Source organism: Rhinatrema bivittatum, chromosome 1, assembly GCF_901001135.1.
Source record: "Rhinatrema bivittatum chromosome 1, aRhiBiv1.1, whole genome shotgun sequence".
In the NCBI taxonomy this organism is placed as follows: Eukaryota; Metazoa; Chordata; class Amphibia; order Gymnophiona; family Rhinatrematidae; genus Rhinatrema; species Rhinatrema bivittatum.
The window spans coordinates 705,677,520-705,697,862 of record NC_042615.1 but is presented as its reverse complement, the minus strand read 5'-3'; the positions used below and the strand labels follow the sequence as shown (position 1 = coordinate 705,697,862).

At 41.0% G+C, this 20,343-nt stretch overlaps 1 protein-coding gene across 2 annotated transcripts in view; it reads left to right on the top strand.

Moving 5' to 3' along the window:
• The window catches only part of NLN (neurolysin), a 226,441-nt gene that overhangs the window by 148,636 nt on the left and 57,462 nt on the right, over positions 1-20,343 (top strand). For both annotated transcript variants that reach the window (XM_029576052.1, XM_029576061.1), the window contains one exon: positions 18,945-19,131. In XM_029576052.1, coding sequence (XP_029431912.1) covers positions 18,945-19,131 — 187 coding nt within the window. The remainder of the gene's footprint in view (positions 1-18,944; positions 19,132-20,343) is intronic.

Below are 20,343 nucleotides of genomic sequence, written 5' to 3'. Positions count from 1 at the left end.
TCCCAGCCAGCAGATGGAGTCTTAAGACTAACAGGTTTGCTGACATCACCTGTTATAGGCTCCCGTGCTGACCTCAGTATCCTGCCAGTATTCTCTTTCTCCAGCAGATGGCAGGCAAGCATCCTGTTCTGTGAGCTGAGGCCTGATTAGACTTGGTGAAGAAGACTGAAATTTGGATGCAGCTCCTGAGGTGAAAGTCTTACACTTCCTCCCTAAGTTGAGTACAGCCAGTGGATAGGGGGCTTCCAGTTGTTGGAGCAGGGTTGTTCCCAGCTACAGTCGCTGAAATTACCCCTCTTCCACCCTCCCTCCCTATCCTTTTTCTCTCCTCTTCCGTGGTCTCTCCTCCCCTTAAAAAAAAAAAAAGACTAAACAGGGTTCCCCTGTCTATTTCTTCCTCCCTTCTCCTAAGCTCTGTGGCAGTGTCTGGTTCAGGCTTGTTAAACCTGTAAAAAAAAAAAAAAAAAAAGTGGAAGGCAGAAGAAAGGTTTGCTGAGGGACTGTGGGCTGAAACAGGAGAGATAAGGGAGGAAGTGGTGGTGTCTCTTCAGCAATGTGGGGAGTGCTCAGTGCTTTCCACTGTATGTGGATCATGCTGTCAGGCACTGGGAAGGGGAAGCCTCTGTAAATCTTGTGGAGAGGAGAAGGGGAGAGGGCAGCACATGGAGTCATCTGCCCCAGGAAAGCCACTTTGGCATGGTCATCTGCAGCCCATTCCCACCGGCATGCTTGCTACCGCAGTGGGAACAGTGACCATATTCGATCCATGATAAAGGGGAGTAGCTTAGAATAGGGGCCTCGGTCTCAGATGTTGCAGCAGTCTGGTCCTTGGCTCCTCTGGTTGGAATTCCAGGAGGAGCGGCTCCCATTTCTTCAGGTGGAGATGTGATTCGCTCCTCTTCCTGTGCTTCTATTCACACTGTAAGTGTTTCTATCAGACTGTCTATAGGAACAGTGCATCTCCGAGTTTCTCTCCTGTGGAATCCCCCTCCCTGGGAATTCCTTCTGGGAATCCAGAGCAAAAGAATGGGAAAAGAAGTAGAGGGGGATGGGGAGGGGAGAAAATTCTGTGGTTTTGAATCTGCACATATAGACCTTAAGTGATGAATTTAAAAAGCATTGATCACGTTAAAAGGCCCATTTAAGCAAGTATTTGGGCCACGCGTAAACAATGCCTAGTTTAAAAGCCATAAATTATGTGCATATATAAGCAGGCACGAGTAAAAAAAAAAAAAAAAAGGGGGGGAGGCAGAGTTAGGGCATCTCGCGGACTTTCCAGGATGATCTAAATAGTTACACACATTAAACAGTATTTTAAATCTGGTGGCCGCAGTGCCTGGCAAGCTGTTAGCTGCGCATGTTTACTTCTGCTTTTGATGAGGTGTAAATCTGAATAAGTCTCTGTTAAGGCTTAAAATGACTGGGTGAGGGGTCTGGGTCATCTGGGGGGAGTGCAGGCTGAAGAACCAGATGGGTCAGGATGAGCTCAAGATGGACTGGGCAAACTGGTGGACTAATTGGTAAAACTGGGAATGTCCTTGACGCGAGCATATTTTAAAATCCGCTTACTTGTGCGTGTTAAAGCTGACAAAATCATAAGGAAGGTGCGTGAACTACATTTGCCCAAGTTAATGACTTAAAATTAGGGCACGAATAGATTTATTTATTTATTTATTTATTTATAAATAACTTTTTTTATACCGAAGTTCAGGTAACAGAATTACTTATCACTCCGGTTTACATTATAACAAGTAGAAAACAATGACAACATATGTCTTACAATGAACAAGGGAGTGAACAACTTGGATAATATAACATAACATAACTAGGAACAGTAGCAGTATGCACTATTAGAGCGAGACTAGCACATGGGGAGGGAGGTTTGCTAATGGGGGGGGGAGGGGGAAGGAAGGTTGATTTAAAACATGCCTACATATAGTAGGCATGTTTTAAATCACATGCTTGCAATTGTGTACATGATTTAAAATTTCAGCATATGTATGGGTGCCCACATGCTCGTTTTAGTTACCGTCTAAGATTTTAAGGGAAAGCTGCAGTGACGGAGAATTGGAGGAGGAGGAATGTACCCTTAGGGAAGAATATAATTCAGCTATGGTTTGGTTGTTCCACAAAGAGAAAAGTTTTCCCTTAGTATCACAGTCCCTAAGAATGCTAGACATAGTGAAAATAAATAAAAATTAAAAAAAAGAAGATAGGAGTCTAACTCAGACGAAGACCCTTTAAGGAAATTTAAGGAAATCATTCAAACCATTTCTGTGGCATAGATAAGGATTTGATCTCTGTGTTATGGTTATCCCCAAAGTTACATTTTAAAGGGGGTAAGATTATAGCAAGGCTGTATCTCCTCCTGGCTTGGATGCACCAAGTGGACGCACTCATTTGTGCTGTCGTGAGGAGGACCATTTTTCCTGTGGAAGAGGATTTGTCCTCAGTAATACTCAGGATAGGAATGTAAAGACTCTGCTTAAGTAACTTTTGAGACTGCTGGTTTGGTGCTGTAGGCTGCTGTGTTCAGCGCTATTGTTAGGGCAGTATTGCTTTTGTCTCAACACATACAGGAAATTTGCTTAGAATATGGGGGGGGGGGGGGGTCAATCCTGGAGGATGCAGCTCAGAAGGCACCAGAGGCAGCCTTTTGTGAATGCTCATATTATTGGTCTGGTCTTTGATTAGGAGTATAGCTTCTATTGTAACTTCATGTCAATTTGCTGCAGCCTACATACCTGGTCAGCAGTTTAAATTCCCAAAACAAGGTAGACCAAACATTCCTTCTAGGGAAATCATTGTGGAGAAGATTTTAAAAAGCTGATGAAGCATTGGGAATCAAAAGTCCCCACAAAGCCTAAAGACAAGCCTAAGAGGATGTCAGACCAGCTTCGACTTAGGGATTCCAGGCATGCAAAGCTGGGGAGGTTGTCACATGGCCAGTGGTCTAGATGCTTTAGTAGATTTAAATTCTTTTGAAACTCCAAGAAGGGAGGTAAGGATGGAGTCTCAGAGCAGTCTGGAAGTTCTCGGACCTTCCAATAAAGGCATAGGAGATCTCTATCTGGTATAAAGGCTAGACGGGCAGTTGTCAGCTATAGGGGGATTTATGGGTACAGATGATTACCTGATCTAATAGGTAACTTGTGATACCAGTTCAGTAGTTTAAGAGAGCAGAAACTTACACCTTTGTAAGGTAGTTAATTAGTTTTATTATAGAAGCATAATGGTTTCATATGGTAGTTATAATTTTAAGTTTCAATTTAATTTTACAGAGCAGAGCACTGTTATAAGATTAAGCAAATATTCTTATGTTAGTCAGCCTGCACTTCTCAATACGCAATACCAAATTAATTAACCCAGTTGAAAGATTAATTAAGCCAGTTTATCTCATCCTTAGCCATGATGGGTTGTAATCCTGTCTCATGGCACAGCATAGGGCAAATCCAGCATAATCCCCAGCAGGCAAGTGACAGGTTACACCACAGCCTTAGGGAACATAGAAACTCAGAGGTCTTGGCAGGAACAGGTTAAAGAAGGACTTGGCTTGCCAATGTTCAGGCAGGGACAAGGTTGTCAAGTATGACAAAGAAGCTACTCCAAGGTTAATGGAACTGGCTGTGCTGAGCAAGGAGCTCAGTGTTACGACTGTCGCTGCCCGACGTCTCCACTCCGCCCTCCTTACATCTTTGGCGACTCCTCCTGCGGTTGATGGACATCTTGCCGTCCTCATCCGGGCATCCCCGTTCTGGCTTGGGCACTTGCATCCCACCATGTTGTTCAGATGCCATAGGGCACACACGTCGCACGGCCCTGCTTCTTATTCTTTCTTTGACGTGAACCTCAGGGGCGATCCCCTGTGATGACGTCACGCATCCCGGATACAAAAGCCTACTCTTTTGCTAGCTATTCGAGTTAGCAAGGGACTCCTTACGGATGGGATTCACTCTCCGTACCTAGCTACTCTGCCTCTCCTTTATTGGACTTACTCTATCGGGGTACCCGCTCCTCGGGGGCCTCTCTCTCTTCTTTCAGGTCGCTGTCTGGAACCGGTACTCCCTCCTCGAGGGCCCATGTTCCCGGACTCGCTGCCTGAGCTCACTTCTGCTTGGAAGAACCCACTGCCTACACCATCAGTGAGTTACCATCTATATTCTCTCAGAGCTGTTCCCTGGAACCAGGTACTCGCTCCTCGAGGGCCTGCCTCTATTCCAGCTTCTGTGTTACCTCCCAGGAGAGACCGCTCTCTGAGTAATCAACCAACGAGTCTCTATACCAGAACCCTGTGTATGCTCCACTGTACTCACTATCTCAGTTTCTCTCCACTACAGCACAGCTATTGAGGGATCGCTGTTCCAGTGTCCTGAGGGACTACAAGCCCAGCTGGGCTTCATCTCTACTCACTACTGCCACCTCTGGTGGCTTCTCAACTCTGTTTAATAAAAGATAATTCTGTGTTGTGTGTCCTAAAGCTGAGCCTGACCTGTGGCCCATCACTGGACTTCCCCCCCCCCCCCCCCCATGGGGGTGGTCATCTGCCACAGTGTCCAAGGGTCCACCCAAAACCTTACAAACAATAACACTCAGTCTGTAAGCTTGCTAGTTCACAGACGTTTGGAACTGAACAATGAAAAAGTTCTCCAAAGGTAGCAGTAATTTTGGCAGGGCATTTGTAGATCTGTGAAGTTCTGGAGAAAGGTTCTGGGAAAGATTCCACAGTCTGTGTAGTTCAGAGTCTTTTTCTTTGCTCAGGACTTCATTGCATATTCATTTCCTTAGGATCCAATATTGATTTTTGATTGTATATTACCCCCATCTATAGACATAAGATTGGTGGGATGTTGATATGACATCTTCTGAATCCAGATGTATATGTATATTTTCACTGTTAGTAATAAGATTCATCAGTGAACATTCAGGAACAAACAATACCCACTTCATAGCTGGTTTCTTTGCTAGATACAGAGTTTCCACCAAGGACATATTTAGCAGTTCATGTGTCCAGGGTGTACCAACAAATTGTGAGGAGTAGACAGATGTCTGATAGGATTGCTATTGCAGTTTCTTCTCGCTATGTAGTTTCTCATAGTCTTTAAAAATGAAACTGTAGAGGCAGTCATATGGCTGAAGACTCCATCTTTGTGTTGCTCAGACCTGCATTTGGTTCAGTCTGTGCAACATCTGCAGGCCCTGGTTCAATTGTGCATATCTTTTCATGGTGAATGGCATCTTCCCTACACAGCCAGAAGTGGGGCAATATTACTTTGGATCAGTGGGTTTTAGGACCTGTCAGGGATAGCTATGCTCTGGAGGTTTCCCTTCCTTTTTTCAGTCGCTTTATGGTTTTCCTTTGCAAATCCATTCATAAGGGGAAGCTGTACAGATGATGTTTTTGTGGCTGCTGCAGAGGTTCTAGTCCTATATTCTCAGTGGAATCAGGGTTGGTATTAATTTACTTTGTGGTACCGAAGAAGGGTGATACCATTAGCCCTATTCTGGACCTGAAGCAACTCAGCAAGGCTCTAAAGGTGTTCCACTTCCAGATGGAAACTCAGAAGTCGGTTATAGTAGCAGCATGAAAAGGAGCATTCTTAATGTTGCTAGTCTGATGGTTGCTAGTCTGCATATCCTGATAAAAGATGAGCATATCTTCGTCTTGCAGTGAAAGGGGGGGGGGGGACAACTTCAGTTTCAGGCTCTCTGGTTTGGGTTGGCCATGGCTCCAAAATCTTTTTCCAAGGTGATGTTTGTAATGGCAGCCCTGCACAGAGAAGGTCTTTTGGTGCATCCATGTCTTGATGATAGGTGGATCTGACCAAAACTGGCCCAGGAAAACAAATTTGCATTGGCAGAATGATGCAGTTATTGCAGGATCTGGGCTGAGTTTCCAGTATCAACAAAAGCACCTTGCTTCCATCTTGATCCCTGGTTTGGTACAAAACCAGAAAAGACTGAGTCTAGTTGACAGACATAAAGAGCTGGAAGCCAAAGAAACAAGTGCATGGTTTAATGAGGATTCAGAGATCCACATGTGGATTTATTTCAAGGTATTTGGTTCCATGGCGGCTGCCTTGAATTTAGTGCCTTGGGCAATAGTGCACTTGAAACCTATGCAGAGGGACTTGCTCTAGAAATGGTCTCCTCAGTCCCAGGTTCCGAGGAAAGGTTCCACAGAGAGAGTTTTACTTTGGTAGCTAGTACATAAGAACCTGGGAGTGAGAGTAGATCTTGAATCTCCTGTTTAGATAATGGTGACCTCAGATGCCAGTTTTGGGGCTGTGGTGCTCAAGACACTTGGAATCTGGAAGAAGCCAAGTGATCCATCAATCAGTGAAAACCAGAGTGCTAGGGAAAGTACTCCTTTTAGTTTGCTTCCCGTCAGAATCTTATCAGCCAATGCTATGGTGTTGGCATATCTTATTCCCCAAGGTGAGATTAGGTGTCAGCATATTGTGGAAGAGGGAGGTCTGTGGTTAGTCTGGGCAGAGAAGCATGTAAAAAGGCTGTCTGCCACTGTCTTATAGAAGGAGGAGAGAATGTATAAGTGGATTTACTGAGTTACAATAGGCTGGATCTTGGAGGAAAGAGTCTATCCCAGGAGGTGTTCTCCCTGATTGTGTCCAAATGGGGAGAACCAATGAAGGACTTGTTGGCGGTCAGCAGAAATGCACAGATGTGAACATTTTTCCGCTGAAAGAAGGGTAAGAGGTTCAGATGGTTTGGATGCCTTGATTTAAGTGGCCATCTCAGGGTGGCCTCTGGTGGGCAGAGTCTTGCAGAAGATTTCCAGGTATCAGGGGATAGCACTTTTGATAGCTCCCAGTTGGCCAAGGCATCCTTAGTATGTGGATCTAGTGAAGATGCTGGACGGGATCTGCTATTGTTGCCTCAGGACAGGGGCCTTCTGTTCAGGGGCTGGTGGTTCACAAGGATCAGTTTTGATTTTGTCTTTCAGCTTGGCCCTTGAGAGGGCTTATCTGTCAGAGAAGGAATATTCTAAGAAGACAGTAAATACTCTTTTGTGATCCAAAAAATGTTTACATTCTTGGCATATGTAAGAGTCTGGATGTTTGAGGATTGCTGATCGATTAGGAAGATCTTGGCGAGAGGAGCTTTGATTCTGGCTTTCTTAGATTTCCTGCGGGGAACTTGAATAAGAGTTGGCCCTTCATTTCTTAAGGTGCAGGTAGCAGCAATTGCCTGTTACAAAGGCCAGTTGATTTGCAGACCTTTATTGTCTCATCCAAATGTGTTTTGTTTCCTTCAGGAAGTACAGCATATTCAGCCTCCAGTAAGAGAACATAAGAAATTGCCATGCTGGGTCAGACCAAGGGTCCATCAAGCCCAGCATCCTGTATCCAACAGAGGCCAAACCAGGCCACAAGAACCTGGCAATTACCCAAACAACAAGAAGAACCCATGCTACTGGTGCAATTAATAGCAATGGCTATTTCCTAAGTAAACTTGATTAATAGCTGTTAATGGACTTCTCCTCCAAGAATCAATACCTCCCTAGAATCAGAATTTGGTGTTGTCATACTTGGTTGGTCATCCATGTGAGCCTCTAAGAGATGCATTGCTTAAGCTTAGAACTCATAAGGCAGTGTTTCTGGTAACAATCTGTTTTGCCAGATGAATTTCAAAGCTGCAGGCTTTGTATAGAGATCCCTTTAGAGTTCTTTAGATGATGTGGCATAGATCTTCATGGTTCCTTCATTCCTTTCTATGATGGTTTCACATTTTTTCATTTTAACCAGTTGGTATGTCTCCTTTCCTTGCAAAGGAACTCGGGTGAAGAAGAGTGCTCAATTTTGTCATTTAGATATTAGGAGAGTTTTTCTGCTGTAAAGGTCACTAATAATTTCATAATCTTGGAATATCATTTGTTCAATTTAATGGTTCTAGAAGTGTTGGAACAGCTTCAAAGATGTCAATAGCTTGTTGAAGTAAGGAAGTAATACAGGAGGCAGACATATCCAAAGAAATTGAGGGCATATTCTACCATGGTGCAGGTGGCTTTATGTGCAGAACTTTGCCTGGTGTCACCATTGAAGATGTGCAGAGTGGTGACCTGGTCCTCCTTACATACTTATTCATCTCAATCTTCCAACCAGGGAAAAGGCTTTTTTTTTTTTGGTGTAGAAGTCATGCGAGCAGGCTTGGCAGTGTCCCACCCAATAGAAGGATAGCTTGGGTACATCCTATGCATCTGGACTAGTCTGGCTGGGTGAAGAAGAAGGAGAAATTAGCTACCTGATAATTTCCTTTTTTTGAGTCCAGCCAGATTAGTCCAAGTACCTCTCAGTTCTGCCAGATGTATTATTTTCTTGATTCATTTTCAGAATAACTTTTGTGTGTTAGTCGACATGCGGAATGCTAACCTGCATTACTTGATAAGGTTTATTACCTTATATCTGTTCCATTTCTCGTTTCTGTTTGCTTCTCTCTTGGAAGCCCTCTGATTTTTGCTTCAGGGTGAGGGACATTTTAGTATAATAAAAATGTTTATCTTAGCTTGTAACACAGAATACTGGCAGGCTATCAGCATGGTTGCTATAAGGGGTGATATCAGCAAACCTGTTAGTTTCTGCTTACATCTGCTGGATGGGAGGCATAACCCATGTGTCTGGACTGGTCTGGCTGGACTTAAGGAAAGGAAATTATCAGGAAAAAATTTATTTTTTCTTTATCAGTAACTTCAAGACTTGAACTGGCGAGTGTTGGCATCAGAGGAAGGAAATGAAATAGTAGGAACATACGGGGAAACAGAAATCCCAACAGATATATTTATTTTTATTTATTTTGCACTTTTATATACCGATTTTCCAATAACAGAGCTACTGATCAATTCGGTTTACATTCTGAACAGAACAATGACAAGTTAATGTCTTACAATGAACAGGTAAAAGTAACTTGGATACAGCTATATGGGGTAATAACATAACATAACGTAAATGCTACAGAGCCTAATGTAGGCTAAAACAAAGAAGCAAGGTATCAATCTGGGAATGGATTTAAGTCTGTTAAGGATTCAAAGAAGGCCTGAGAGTTCTGGATATGATCTATATAGTTCTCTGGGGGGGTTACTAAAGAAGGGTCCTTGGCATGAATAGTTCGGCAGGCTGTTGCTTATGAGAACGCTTGATTGAATAACCAAGTCTTTAGTCTTTTTTTAAATATAGTGGGGCATTGCACTAATCTGAGGTCTGACGGGAGAGTGTTCCAGAGTTTGGGGCCGGCTGTAGAGAAGGCTCTTTTACTTAATGATGATCTTATCGGTGGAATCTGAAGGTTTATATAGATATAGATATAGATTTATATAGATATAGGTTTATATAGATAGATATAGATATATAGAAAAAAATATATATATATGTATATAATAAAACAGTAGTGTAAGGCAAAAAACAAAGTAAAGTGCTCGTGCATAAATACCACACAAACCGAAATACTTAATGAGCACTCATGAATATAATACTGCAAATACTAAAAAATATATCAGTTTTTTAATCAATTTTTATACAAATTAATATGAAAATGTTTATAAACAATGCTAAAAGACTTAGCATAACAGTAACCTACACACATCCAGAAGTGACTGGTAAAATCCAACCTAATGTATAGACTTTCTAAAGTAACAGCAGCCCTGGTTATATTAACTCCCCAAGTCCTTCAATGATTTCAATCTTCGCTGTTAGACAATGCGCACACAGTCTCTTTGAAAATGTGAAGATGTATTACAAAAATGGGGTCAAGGGGATTATATTGACAGAGTTCATTGCTTCCTTGACAAAGGCCTCTGTTTCATTGGATGGTGGCTTCGTCAGGAGGAGGAATAAATATCAAAATGGACCCCTCAATTCTAAGAGGCAAAACAAAATACTTTGTATATATGGATCGCAATTTAAATACAATGGACTTCACGTGAACTACTAAAAATAAAGATGAAGAATAACTGCCATAAAGCCTGGCCACCGCTGCCATCTTCAAGGGCTCCCCCCCAGGCACGCATGTGAGGTGCACACCTTCCCATGTTGGCTGCATGGTGGGAACCCTCGAGCAGGCACTGACAGATGATGTCATGGCTGGATATTTAAACCCTAGCCATACTACCAACCAGTGCCTCAGCAAACAAGTCCTGCCTTGTCTTCAGCCTAGCCTGACTTGTCTTCAGCCTTGCTCCAGTCTTCATCCTTGTCTTGTTGGCCATCCTGGTCTTCAGCCTTGCCTTATTGATCTGCCTGGTCTTCAGCCTTGCCTTATTCCAGCCTGATCTTCAGCCCTGCCTCACTCTGGCCTTGCCTTCAGTCTTGCCCTATCCTGTTTCCTGCCTGGCCCTGTTTTTCTTCTCGTGTTGTCTTACTCATGTCCTGGATCCTTGTCCTGATTGTCTCTGGTCTTGTTCTTCATGTTCCTCTGTGTACCGCCTCCTGTCTAGTCTTTATTGCTCTGAACCTTCTCTATTTCTTGCTTGTCACCCGAATTTGACCCTAGCCTTAGACTCAGATAACACCTTGCCAGTTGCCTGTCCTGACTCTTGGACCATCCCGGACTGTGCCCTAGCCTGGCCTGCATAAAGACTCTTTCATCAGCCTTTGGCATTGACCTTGGGACTTCGCCCACAAGGTTGCACCAAATGTGTCGCAGCAAAAGGGGCTCATGCTCATGTCATCTGCAATAAGAGTTCCAAAACATAATAGATGGGACACAAAGAAGAATTTCAGTATATGCTTATATGTGAACAAGATTTTGCTTTGTGACACACTGGTAGTCCGTTTACATTGCAGCCAATTTTCAAAGGAAAACCACTCAAGTTATTCTCTTTGAAAATTAGAAGCCATAAAGTATGCACGCCAAAAGCACCTGCATATTCTGCATCTGCTGTTTGTGCAGGCAAAATAGCGTGCGCATTTTTGAAAATTCAATGTATGCATGCTGTTTTACTGCCCTGACCTAAACATGCCCACATATATTTTTTAAAATTTATATTCCAACTTTATATTTAGGTACTGTAGGTATTTCCATATCCCCAGAGGGCTTACAATCTAAGTTCATACGTGAGGTAATGGAGAGTGAAGTGACTTGCCAGGGTCACAAATTAGTATCAGTGGGATTTGAATCCTGACCTCCCTAGTTTGTAGCCTGCTCCCTGCTTCTTTTTATTTATTTATTTAAAAACGTTTCTATACCGTCGACAAGTTAAATAACCATCACAACGGTTTACAGAAGGGCAAGATAAAGAGAAATATGAGTGGTATAGATTACAAATTACTCATGTGCCATCATAGTACTGTAACAATTTAAAATAATAAACTAAGTGTGTAAATTAATCCTGATTGTTAGGAACAAATTAGGCGGTTTAATTTTAACATTAATATGTTTTTGTAGGTTACTAATAACTTCTAGCCTGGTGCATCCTTATCTATCAACTATTTTTCTCCTCCTCTTTATCTTTATAAAATGCTTGTTTAAAAAGCCAGGTTTTCAGATTAGTTTTGAATAATTTCATATTTCTCTGTAGTCTTTATTTCGAGTGGCATGGTGTTCCATAGTACGGGACCAGCCAGTGACAGTGCTCTTTCCCTTACTTGCGTGAGATGTGCTGATTTGACAGAGGGGACAGTTAGTAGAGCTTTATTTGCAGATCTCAGGTTTCTTTGTGGTACATGCACGCGCAGTGCCGTGTTAAGATAGTCGGCTTTTTCATCGTGGATTGGTTTATGGATTATACAAAGTGCTTTATATTGTATTCTTTGTTCAATTGGAGGCCAGTGGAGTTCAGCAAGTGTTCCTGTAATGTAGTCATTCTTTTTTTTGCCTGTCAAAACTGGCAGCGGAATTTTGCAATATTTGCAGAGGCCGAATTATAGATTGAGGTAGTCCTAAAAGCAGGGAGTTACAATAATCTGTGCTTGCGAATATCATTGCTTGTAGAACTGTGCAAAAATTGTTAATCGTTAGTAGAGGTTTTAGTCTTCTCAGGATCATTAGTTTTGCGTAACCTTCTTTTATTTTCTGTGAGATGTGTTGTTTAATGTTTAGCTCAGGGTCAATTATTACTCCTAGATTCCTAACTTTTATTGCTAACTCGGCAGTTTGAATATTTTTGATTCTGAATGTTGGTTGTGTGTGGTGTGTGTTTTTACGTTCAAGGTGTAAGAATTCAGTTTTGTCAATGTTTATTATCAGTTCCATCTGGTTTAGGAGCTGTTTGATTATTTCTAGATACATATTGGCTAGTTTCATTGTTTCTTCGATGGTGTTTGGAATGGGTAACAGTAATTGTAAATCATCATCGTAAATGTAGTGTATGATTCCCAGTCCTGCTAGTAAATGACATACTGGGAGGAGGTAAATGTTAAAGAGTGTTGCAGATAGGGCTGATCCGTGTGGGACACCAGTTAGCAGTGTGACTTTGAAAGTGCATTTTTGATTTGTACCTGGAAACATCTATTGTTTAAGTATGACTCGAACCACTTTATTGTTTTATTAGTGAGTCCTATTTCTTTCAGTCTATTGATTAGTATTCTGTGGTTTACAGTGTCAAATGCTGCAGAGAGATCTAAAAGAACCAGAATGTAGTGTGTTCCTGTATCGAATCCTCTTAAGATATTGTCTGATAGAGCTAATAGCAACGTTTCTGGACTGTAGTGTTTGCGGAATCCATGTTGTGCTGGGTATAGTATATTGTTATTTTCAAGGTAGTTTGATAGTTGTTTTTGAACTGATTTTTCAATTAGTTTGGCTATTAGGGGTAAGTTGGAGACTGGTCTGTAGTTGCTAAGATTTAAAGGGTCAAGGTTCTTTTTCTTAATAATTGGTTTGATTACGGCTCCTTTCAGGGTATCTGGCATTACTCCTTCATCTAGTGAGAGGTTGATGATTTTAGTTAAGGTTGGGGTTATTGTGTCGGCTATATTTTTAAGTTCTGTAATGGGTATGGTGTCGCTTATGTGGGTAGCAGGGTTTAATTGCTTAATCATTTTTTCTACTTCAGGGTGTGATACCTCCTCAAATTCTGACCAGATACTGACATCTCTAGTGGGCATCTTAATCTCTTGTTTTAACCTGGCACATAATTTTAGCTAGGCAGACAAGGGCAATTTCCAGACAAGCCAATTGACCCTTGTAACGCACACTGTATCCAGGTAGATTGCTTTGAAAATTGCCCTCATTGTTTCTACCAAGCAGATAAGCAAATGCTAAAATTGAAAAAGCCTGCTCTTGTTTTAAGGCTCGCCTTTTTCTTTTCTTTTATTGTAGAACTTGCACTTAGGGGAGGGACCTTTTTAAACAGCCCCACATTGACTAAAGTCTGCAAATACTTTTTACCTTCAAACTTCTGATACAATTTTTCAAAAAGAGAATTTATGCACATAAATCCATTTTTAAAAATTGCAGAACTCCCTGTGGCATACATGACTAAATTACACCTGCTGTTGAGCAGATGTGACTTTGTGCCTATGGATTTACATGCATACTTTCAAAAAAGCAAAGTATGTAGCAAACCCCAATCCCACCCAACTCTTCCCTGAAATGCCTATTTAGTATGTGCATAAAGTATGTGTAAACTCGCTAAGGCTGTTTTCAAAGAGCCCCTTATGCACAAAAAACTGGGTTTTATGTATGCAAGTGCCTTTGAAAATTTCTAAGCAAGATTCTATATCAGATTATCAGTGTTTGTTGGTGCATAAAATTGTATAAGAAACATTTTTCTTCTGGCTTACTCATATGGTTTCAAAAGGATTAGTAGTAGTCATCTTTTTTTTACTTTCATATCAATAATGCACAGGCCATCGCACTGAGTAACTGTCAGAGTATTCGTAAAATAAAGAACTAGAAGTAGGTTGGCCAGACGAATGTTGGTAATAATGTGATGAAAAGAGGAACTGCTATCTTAGTATGTTTTTTAGGATGATTTTTTATACCTTTGAAACTGCCATAAATTCCCCTTTTCTAGGACGGACACATAACACAAGTTATCATAGCAGTATTATATATATTCCAAAAAAACTAAGATTTGAATCAGTATTTTGAGCATAAATGAATCAGTCATGCTGTGCAGTGGTTCAGATGTGCACATAGTAATATTCATGGTGTCTGAAAGTGAATAGGGACCTGCTGACACAAGAACAAGTATAAATGTTCTTGGGATTAATTGCTGGATCGACCAACTGTATGGTTGGAACATGTATTATTGTTCTAAAACCTATTACAAGAAGGGAAGTGAGAAAAGAGTGTTCTCGGTAGAGCTCCAGAGAGAGATCTCCCAGGAGGAGAAGAGTGAAAATCCTGAGGGAAGTTGTTTGCTGTTACCATTTTGGAGATTTATTTTAGAAAGTGGACTTTATCCCAAAGTCAGCACAACATTCTGAGAGTTTCCTAGTAAGGTTTGCAATCTGTGATGAGGACTACTAGAGAGACAAATTTGCTTACCTGTTGATTGTGGTCCAAGACTTCTGTTGCGGCTGTGGACCCTTGGACTGAGGCGGAGTTGGCACTACCTGCCGGGGCCATCTGGTGACATCCGCTCGTTCAATACTTCTTTATATTCTCTGCAGACAAGTTCTCCAAAGTTTTTAAGGGTCATGCTCCTACTTGGGTTTAGTGAGTGGGTATGAAGTTCACAATGTTGTGGTTAATTAGAGTAGTTGGTTTTAAGATGTTCTGCTTTGATATGACGAAATACTGACAGACTGTAGGTGGCACTTCAGGGTATAGGGCAGAGTCTGTCAAAACTTCTCTGTCTCCATCTGCTGGTAGGGAGGCAAAACCCAGGAGTCTGGACTGATCCGTGGTACTACAGGAATGAAAATTAGCAGATAAGAACCAATTTTCCTTTGGCAGAAACTGCAGTGGCAAGAAAGCTGGATCTGAAATTTTGGATGCAGAACTTGCCAGACTGTGACATGGTGCAGCTCCCACATGCCTCAGTGGTTGTGGAGTCAGCAATGCGACAAGCAAAGAAGTCCAGATTGTATTCTATCTTGCCACTTGGCAAGGACCACAAATTACTGGACGATTTCAGGAAAACGTATTCCAAGGGTCCATTCTATCTACAAGGATACAGCAGTACCAGTTTTATATTGTGCAATACCTTTATGAATGCTCTCAGCCACTTAAACCACATGTGCATCTGAAGAAGGGGAGATCATCACTCCGGCACCCCCTCTGGACACGGAAGAAGGTCTACACCACATTCTCCTTGCAGTCTATGAGGGGTTCCATACAGCCGCTAGAACATTGGCGGCATTGATTGTGGCACACAGGATGGCTTGGCTGATGGCCAGCAGTATCAGAGAGGATGACCACAAAAAGCTAGTGAACCTCCCTTGTACAGGCAAGAACCTTTTTGGAGACAAACTTAAGGATATGGTCATGCAGATAAAGGATCAGAATCTGGCGGTCCAGTCTTTGTTGATGGGAGGTGATCAGCCTTCGACTTCCTGCCATTACCATCCCCAATATAAAAAGACATTCTACCAAAGGAGGCCTTAATGCCTGTATCAGGGATATCGTCAGTCTCTGTTCCAGTCACCCAGATCACAGCAGCAACAATCTACACCACAACAGGGAAGACCTAGGGAGTGTCGGCAACAAAAACCAGCTGCCCAAGCATTCGCAAAACAATAGCAGATGAAAGGGATAAACTATGTTAATATGTAATATCAAATTTATTTTTCTAACTGAGGGGAATAGCTCAAAAACAGCCGAACAAATGAAGAGGCATTCAGAGACTTATGCTCTATTGCACATAATTTGCATTTATCTCTTATACCTGCATCACAACACTCCCCAAAAAATCCCAGTCATATCAGTGAAGTATCTTCTTACAAACAAGCTCTCTGGGAATAACTTGAATCATTAAACCTTACCTTATTTATTTTTATAAAATGGAGGATAAACTTGATGTGCCTTGCTGACAAGCCAGGGCACTATTCATACACACTTATGCAAAATTCCCACGGCAAGTGCTGCCATTTAAATGGCTGCCAGGGGGGCAGGGATACTGCCAAAATTGTCCTAATCTAAAATAATTCCATACAGCCTTACAGGACACTGCCTAGTGACAAAAAATATCTGGAATAACAAGAATAAAATTATATAATTAAAATTAGAATAAAAAATGAAATTGAAACTAGAAACAATGATACATTAACACTATGGCAAAAAGGGGGAAGGAGAAGGGTCAAAGAAAGGAAGGGGGAAGAAGGAAAGAGAAAGGGAAACATGTAAAGTATGATGGGTTTAAGGAGGGGAGTGGGATATGGGAGAGTTGAGAAGAAAAGGAGAGGGGGAGAGGAAAAGAGGGGGAAGGGGTTGACAAGAGAGGAGGAAAGAAGAGGAAGAGGGAAGGGATAAGGAGAAATAAAGGAAAGGGGAAGAAAACCTGCACCCGCCCACAGACACATTTGATTGAGTAGAAACACATCGATAGTTAAACCACCTGCCCTTGATCTGGGTAATTTTCAAATTAATCCCTCAATTCAAGAATAATATTTAGGTGTACAGCTAGATGAGGGCCTCACAATTAAAATGCACATAAGTAAATTAATTAAAACAGGATACGCCAAATTGCATATACTACATCATTGACCCCATTGTTAACCTTTGCAGACTTCCATAGTGTATTACAAACTCTAATCTTCTCAAACCTTGACTAGTAGGTCTTCCAGCAAGTCACTTAAAACCACAACAACTCTTACAAAATGCTGCAGCAACACTATTATTAGGATCAAGGAAATATGATCACATTTCACCCTCGCTGATATCACTACACTGGTTACCAGTACAATCCAGAATCTACTATAAAGTATTAACGATCATATTCAACATCATTCACGCCAATAACTCCTGTTTACTAGGAATGACACTACAACCTTACAATCCTCAGCGAACACTGAGATCTCAAAATAAAGGACTATTATCAAGTCCCACTATACGGTGCACACATCTGACACAAATGAGAGATTGTTTTCAGTAGTGGGTCCAAAGCTATGGAATTCTATGCCTGAGGTATTACGTATTCTACCAGATAGAAAGAAATTTAAGCGTGAATTAAAAACATGGCTATTCAAAAACGCGTACAATTTAAGTTAAAAACATCAGAATATACAGAACCACAAAAACAAGAAGGACAAAAATAATAATCGATTCATGAAGAATAAATCAAATGAGAAAATGCAAGAGTCTCATATCAGCTCAATGACTAAGATGTTAAACCTATCTTTCATTCAAACACCCATGCCCTTACCTATGTACTAGTTCATTTTTAATATGTACTAGAAAATTTGTTTGACAGATATCAATACCTGACTATGAAGACCTCCTCCTCTGTAACAATTCTTTGTATGTTTGTTTCTTGAGTTAAAATAATGAAGGTCACTTTGTAAACCGTTGTGATGTACAAATGGACTGACAGTATATAAATTGTCTAAATAAATAAAGAGGGAGGAAAAGGAAGGGGAAAAGAGAAGGGGAAACAAAGGGCTAGGGAGGGGGAGAAACAAGATGAAAAAGAGGAAGAAAAGGGGAAAAGAGAGGGAAGAAGAGAAGGAACAGAAAGAAAAGGGGAAAATAGAGTACAAGGGGGAGGAAAAGAAAGGGGAGGAGGAAAAAGCGAAGAAAAGGAAGGGCATAGGGTAGGATAGAAAGAGAAAAGAGTATTTCAAGTGTGGAGGTTGCTTTTTCCTCAAAGGGAATTATCTATCTATATGTATTTTGCACATTGACATTGTATGAAGCCTACAAACCCCATTTCTCAACCACTCACAATGATTCCTTGAGCGAATCTTTTATTCCTCTTGTACGGAAAATATGGAGTGTAAGCTGGCCTGATATTTATCCTGTACTACTTTATTAAATTGCTAAATAATTATACCTTATAAAAACATGAAATACCATTTTATAGTATTCCTTACTTACAGGCCGATTCAATAAAATTCGCAGGAGAGCTGGAGCGCGCCCAGACCACTCTCCTGGGCGCGCAATTCTGTATTTAAATGAGGGCCTCAGTATTGACAGAAGCGTCGGCTGTCAGCGGGTTTGACAGCCGACGCTTAATTTTACCGGTGTCGGTTGTCAAACTCGCTGACAGCCACGGGTTTGGAAAATGGACGCTGGCAAAATTGAGCGTCCGTCTTCCAACCCGCGGGCAGATTTTTTAATTTTTTTTTTTAGAATTTTAATTTTTTTTTTTATTTTTGAGCCCTCCGACAATATTGCTATGATATTAAGTCGGAGGGTGTACAGAAAAGCAGTTTTTTCTGCTTTTCTGTACACTTTCTCGGTGCCGGCCAAAATTAACTCCTGCCTTCGGGCAGGCGTTAATTTCTGAAAGTAAAATGTGCGGCTTGGTTGCACATTTTACTTTCTGTATCGCGCGGGACTAACTAATAGGCTCATTAACATGCATTTGCATGTTGCGGGCGCTATTAGTTTTTGGGGGGTTGTACGCGCGTTTTCCTCGCGCTATTACCCCTTATTGTATAAGGGGTAATATTAGAGTGTGGAAAACGCGCGTCTAGACGGGGGCTAACGGTGCACTCAGCCTGAGTGTACTGTACTGAATCGGCCTGATAGTCTTATTGTGTTTTAAATCTGTTTTATTATCCTGGATGAAAATATGTGCATTGTTTTCGTTAGGTTTCATTTGACTTGTGTTTGGAAAAGTAATGTTTGTGATGCCAGGTGGACTTGTACTATAATCAGTTTTCCTGAAGCTCCTATAAGAAAATCATTTGTATAAAACCAGCATGGACTTTACAAATTGTTTTCCTGGGTTTCTAGTTTGTCCTTCTTTTCTCAAAACACAGTTTATTTTTTTTTACTTGCAGTCATAATTTTTTACCACATCTATATATTGGGATTGTTACTACAAATTACAGTCTGTTTTGTCATAATATACTAGCTTATTTTTGTTTCTTTTTTTGTTTCAGACACATTTTGCCAGGTTTAGTGGAACTAATGTGGAAACTGACTTTGTTGAAGTGCCTTCTCAGATGCTTGAGAATTGGGTGTGGGAAAAAGAGACTCTCAAAAGGATTTCAAAACATTACAAAAATGGGCAGCTAATCCCTGATGACCTACTGGAAAAACTAATCACCTCAAGACTAGCAAATATAGGTATTTGTCTGTAAAATGCTTTTAAAATTAAGATAAAAAAACCCCATAAAATCACAGCATGAGTTATGGTGTGGATGGGCAGACTAGATAGGCTGAATGGTCTTTCTCTGCCATCATGTTTCTATGTTTCTTAGGAAAGTATGAATAATTAGGAAATAGAAATTGTTGAAATACAGGTAAAACATATATAAGGTTGTGGGGCTAAAACCAGGATCTGTGTGGTGATCCATGCTGTTTCCCCAACACCTGTGCCACCAGGCAGCAAATCCAGGATCCTTTTGAGCCATGACCCCAATAGCCATATCTGGAAACCCATGCTGTTAAGGTAGCAGATGAATCCAGGGAGCATACATTAGGTCAAATTGTGCTACAATAAGTTATAAATATCTATAGGGTTGCCCAGCCCATAATGCCATGGAGCAAAACTTTTGCTAATGGATTTTGACGTTTCTATTGTTTGTCATGCCATTTTTCCTATCTTCAGTAATTCTTGTGTTCCCATCTCTGATAACCATAATTTCTTCATGTTCCCACTACTCTTGCTGTTATCCGCCTTCAGCGCTTACCTTCTTGAATCTCTATCTGAGGGTTCCATATCACGATCACTTATATCCCAGCGGTGGAACCCCAACCTTTCTCTGGTGCACTCCCATGTATAGGATCAATTTGATAATGTCAGTACTTCCCCAAAATACTGGGAAGCTCCTTGGGCCATAGCCAGTCCCCTTACTGGCTGCAATGGGACAAAACCACACCCAGGGAATCTTGGTAATTTTATTTTATAATTATATAAACTTATATACAAGAGAGAATAGCTTAGCTAATCTGAAGAAAGCAGGAATACATGACAATAAATCATTTTGGATAATAAATTAAAAATCAGTAGTTCTTTCATTAATACTCAGCTAATGATTGGTTATCACAACCCTCTGGGCATTATCACAATCAACAGGGGATGCATTGCCATATAAGGCAAAACTCTGCATTTAGCCAAAAGAAAACACTATCAGATTATTTATATATTTATTTAAAATTATTTTTCAACCGCCACTTCAATGAGATTTACAGATAAAAACATACATGATCATATTAAAAAGAAAAAAGCATACATAATCACATCAAAACAATACATAACAACACTAGCCTACCAGGCCTCATTCTTTGAAAATGATAAAGGGGATGGAACAGCTCCTCTATGAGGAAAGGCTGAAA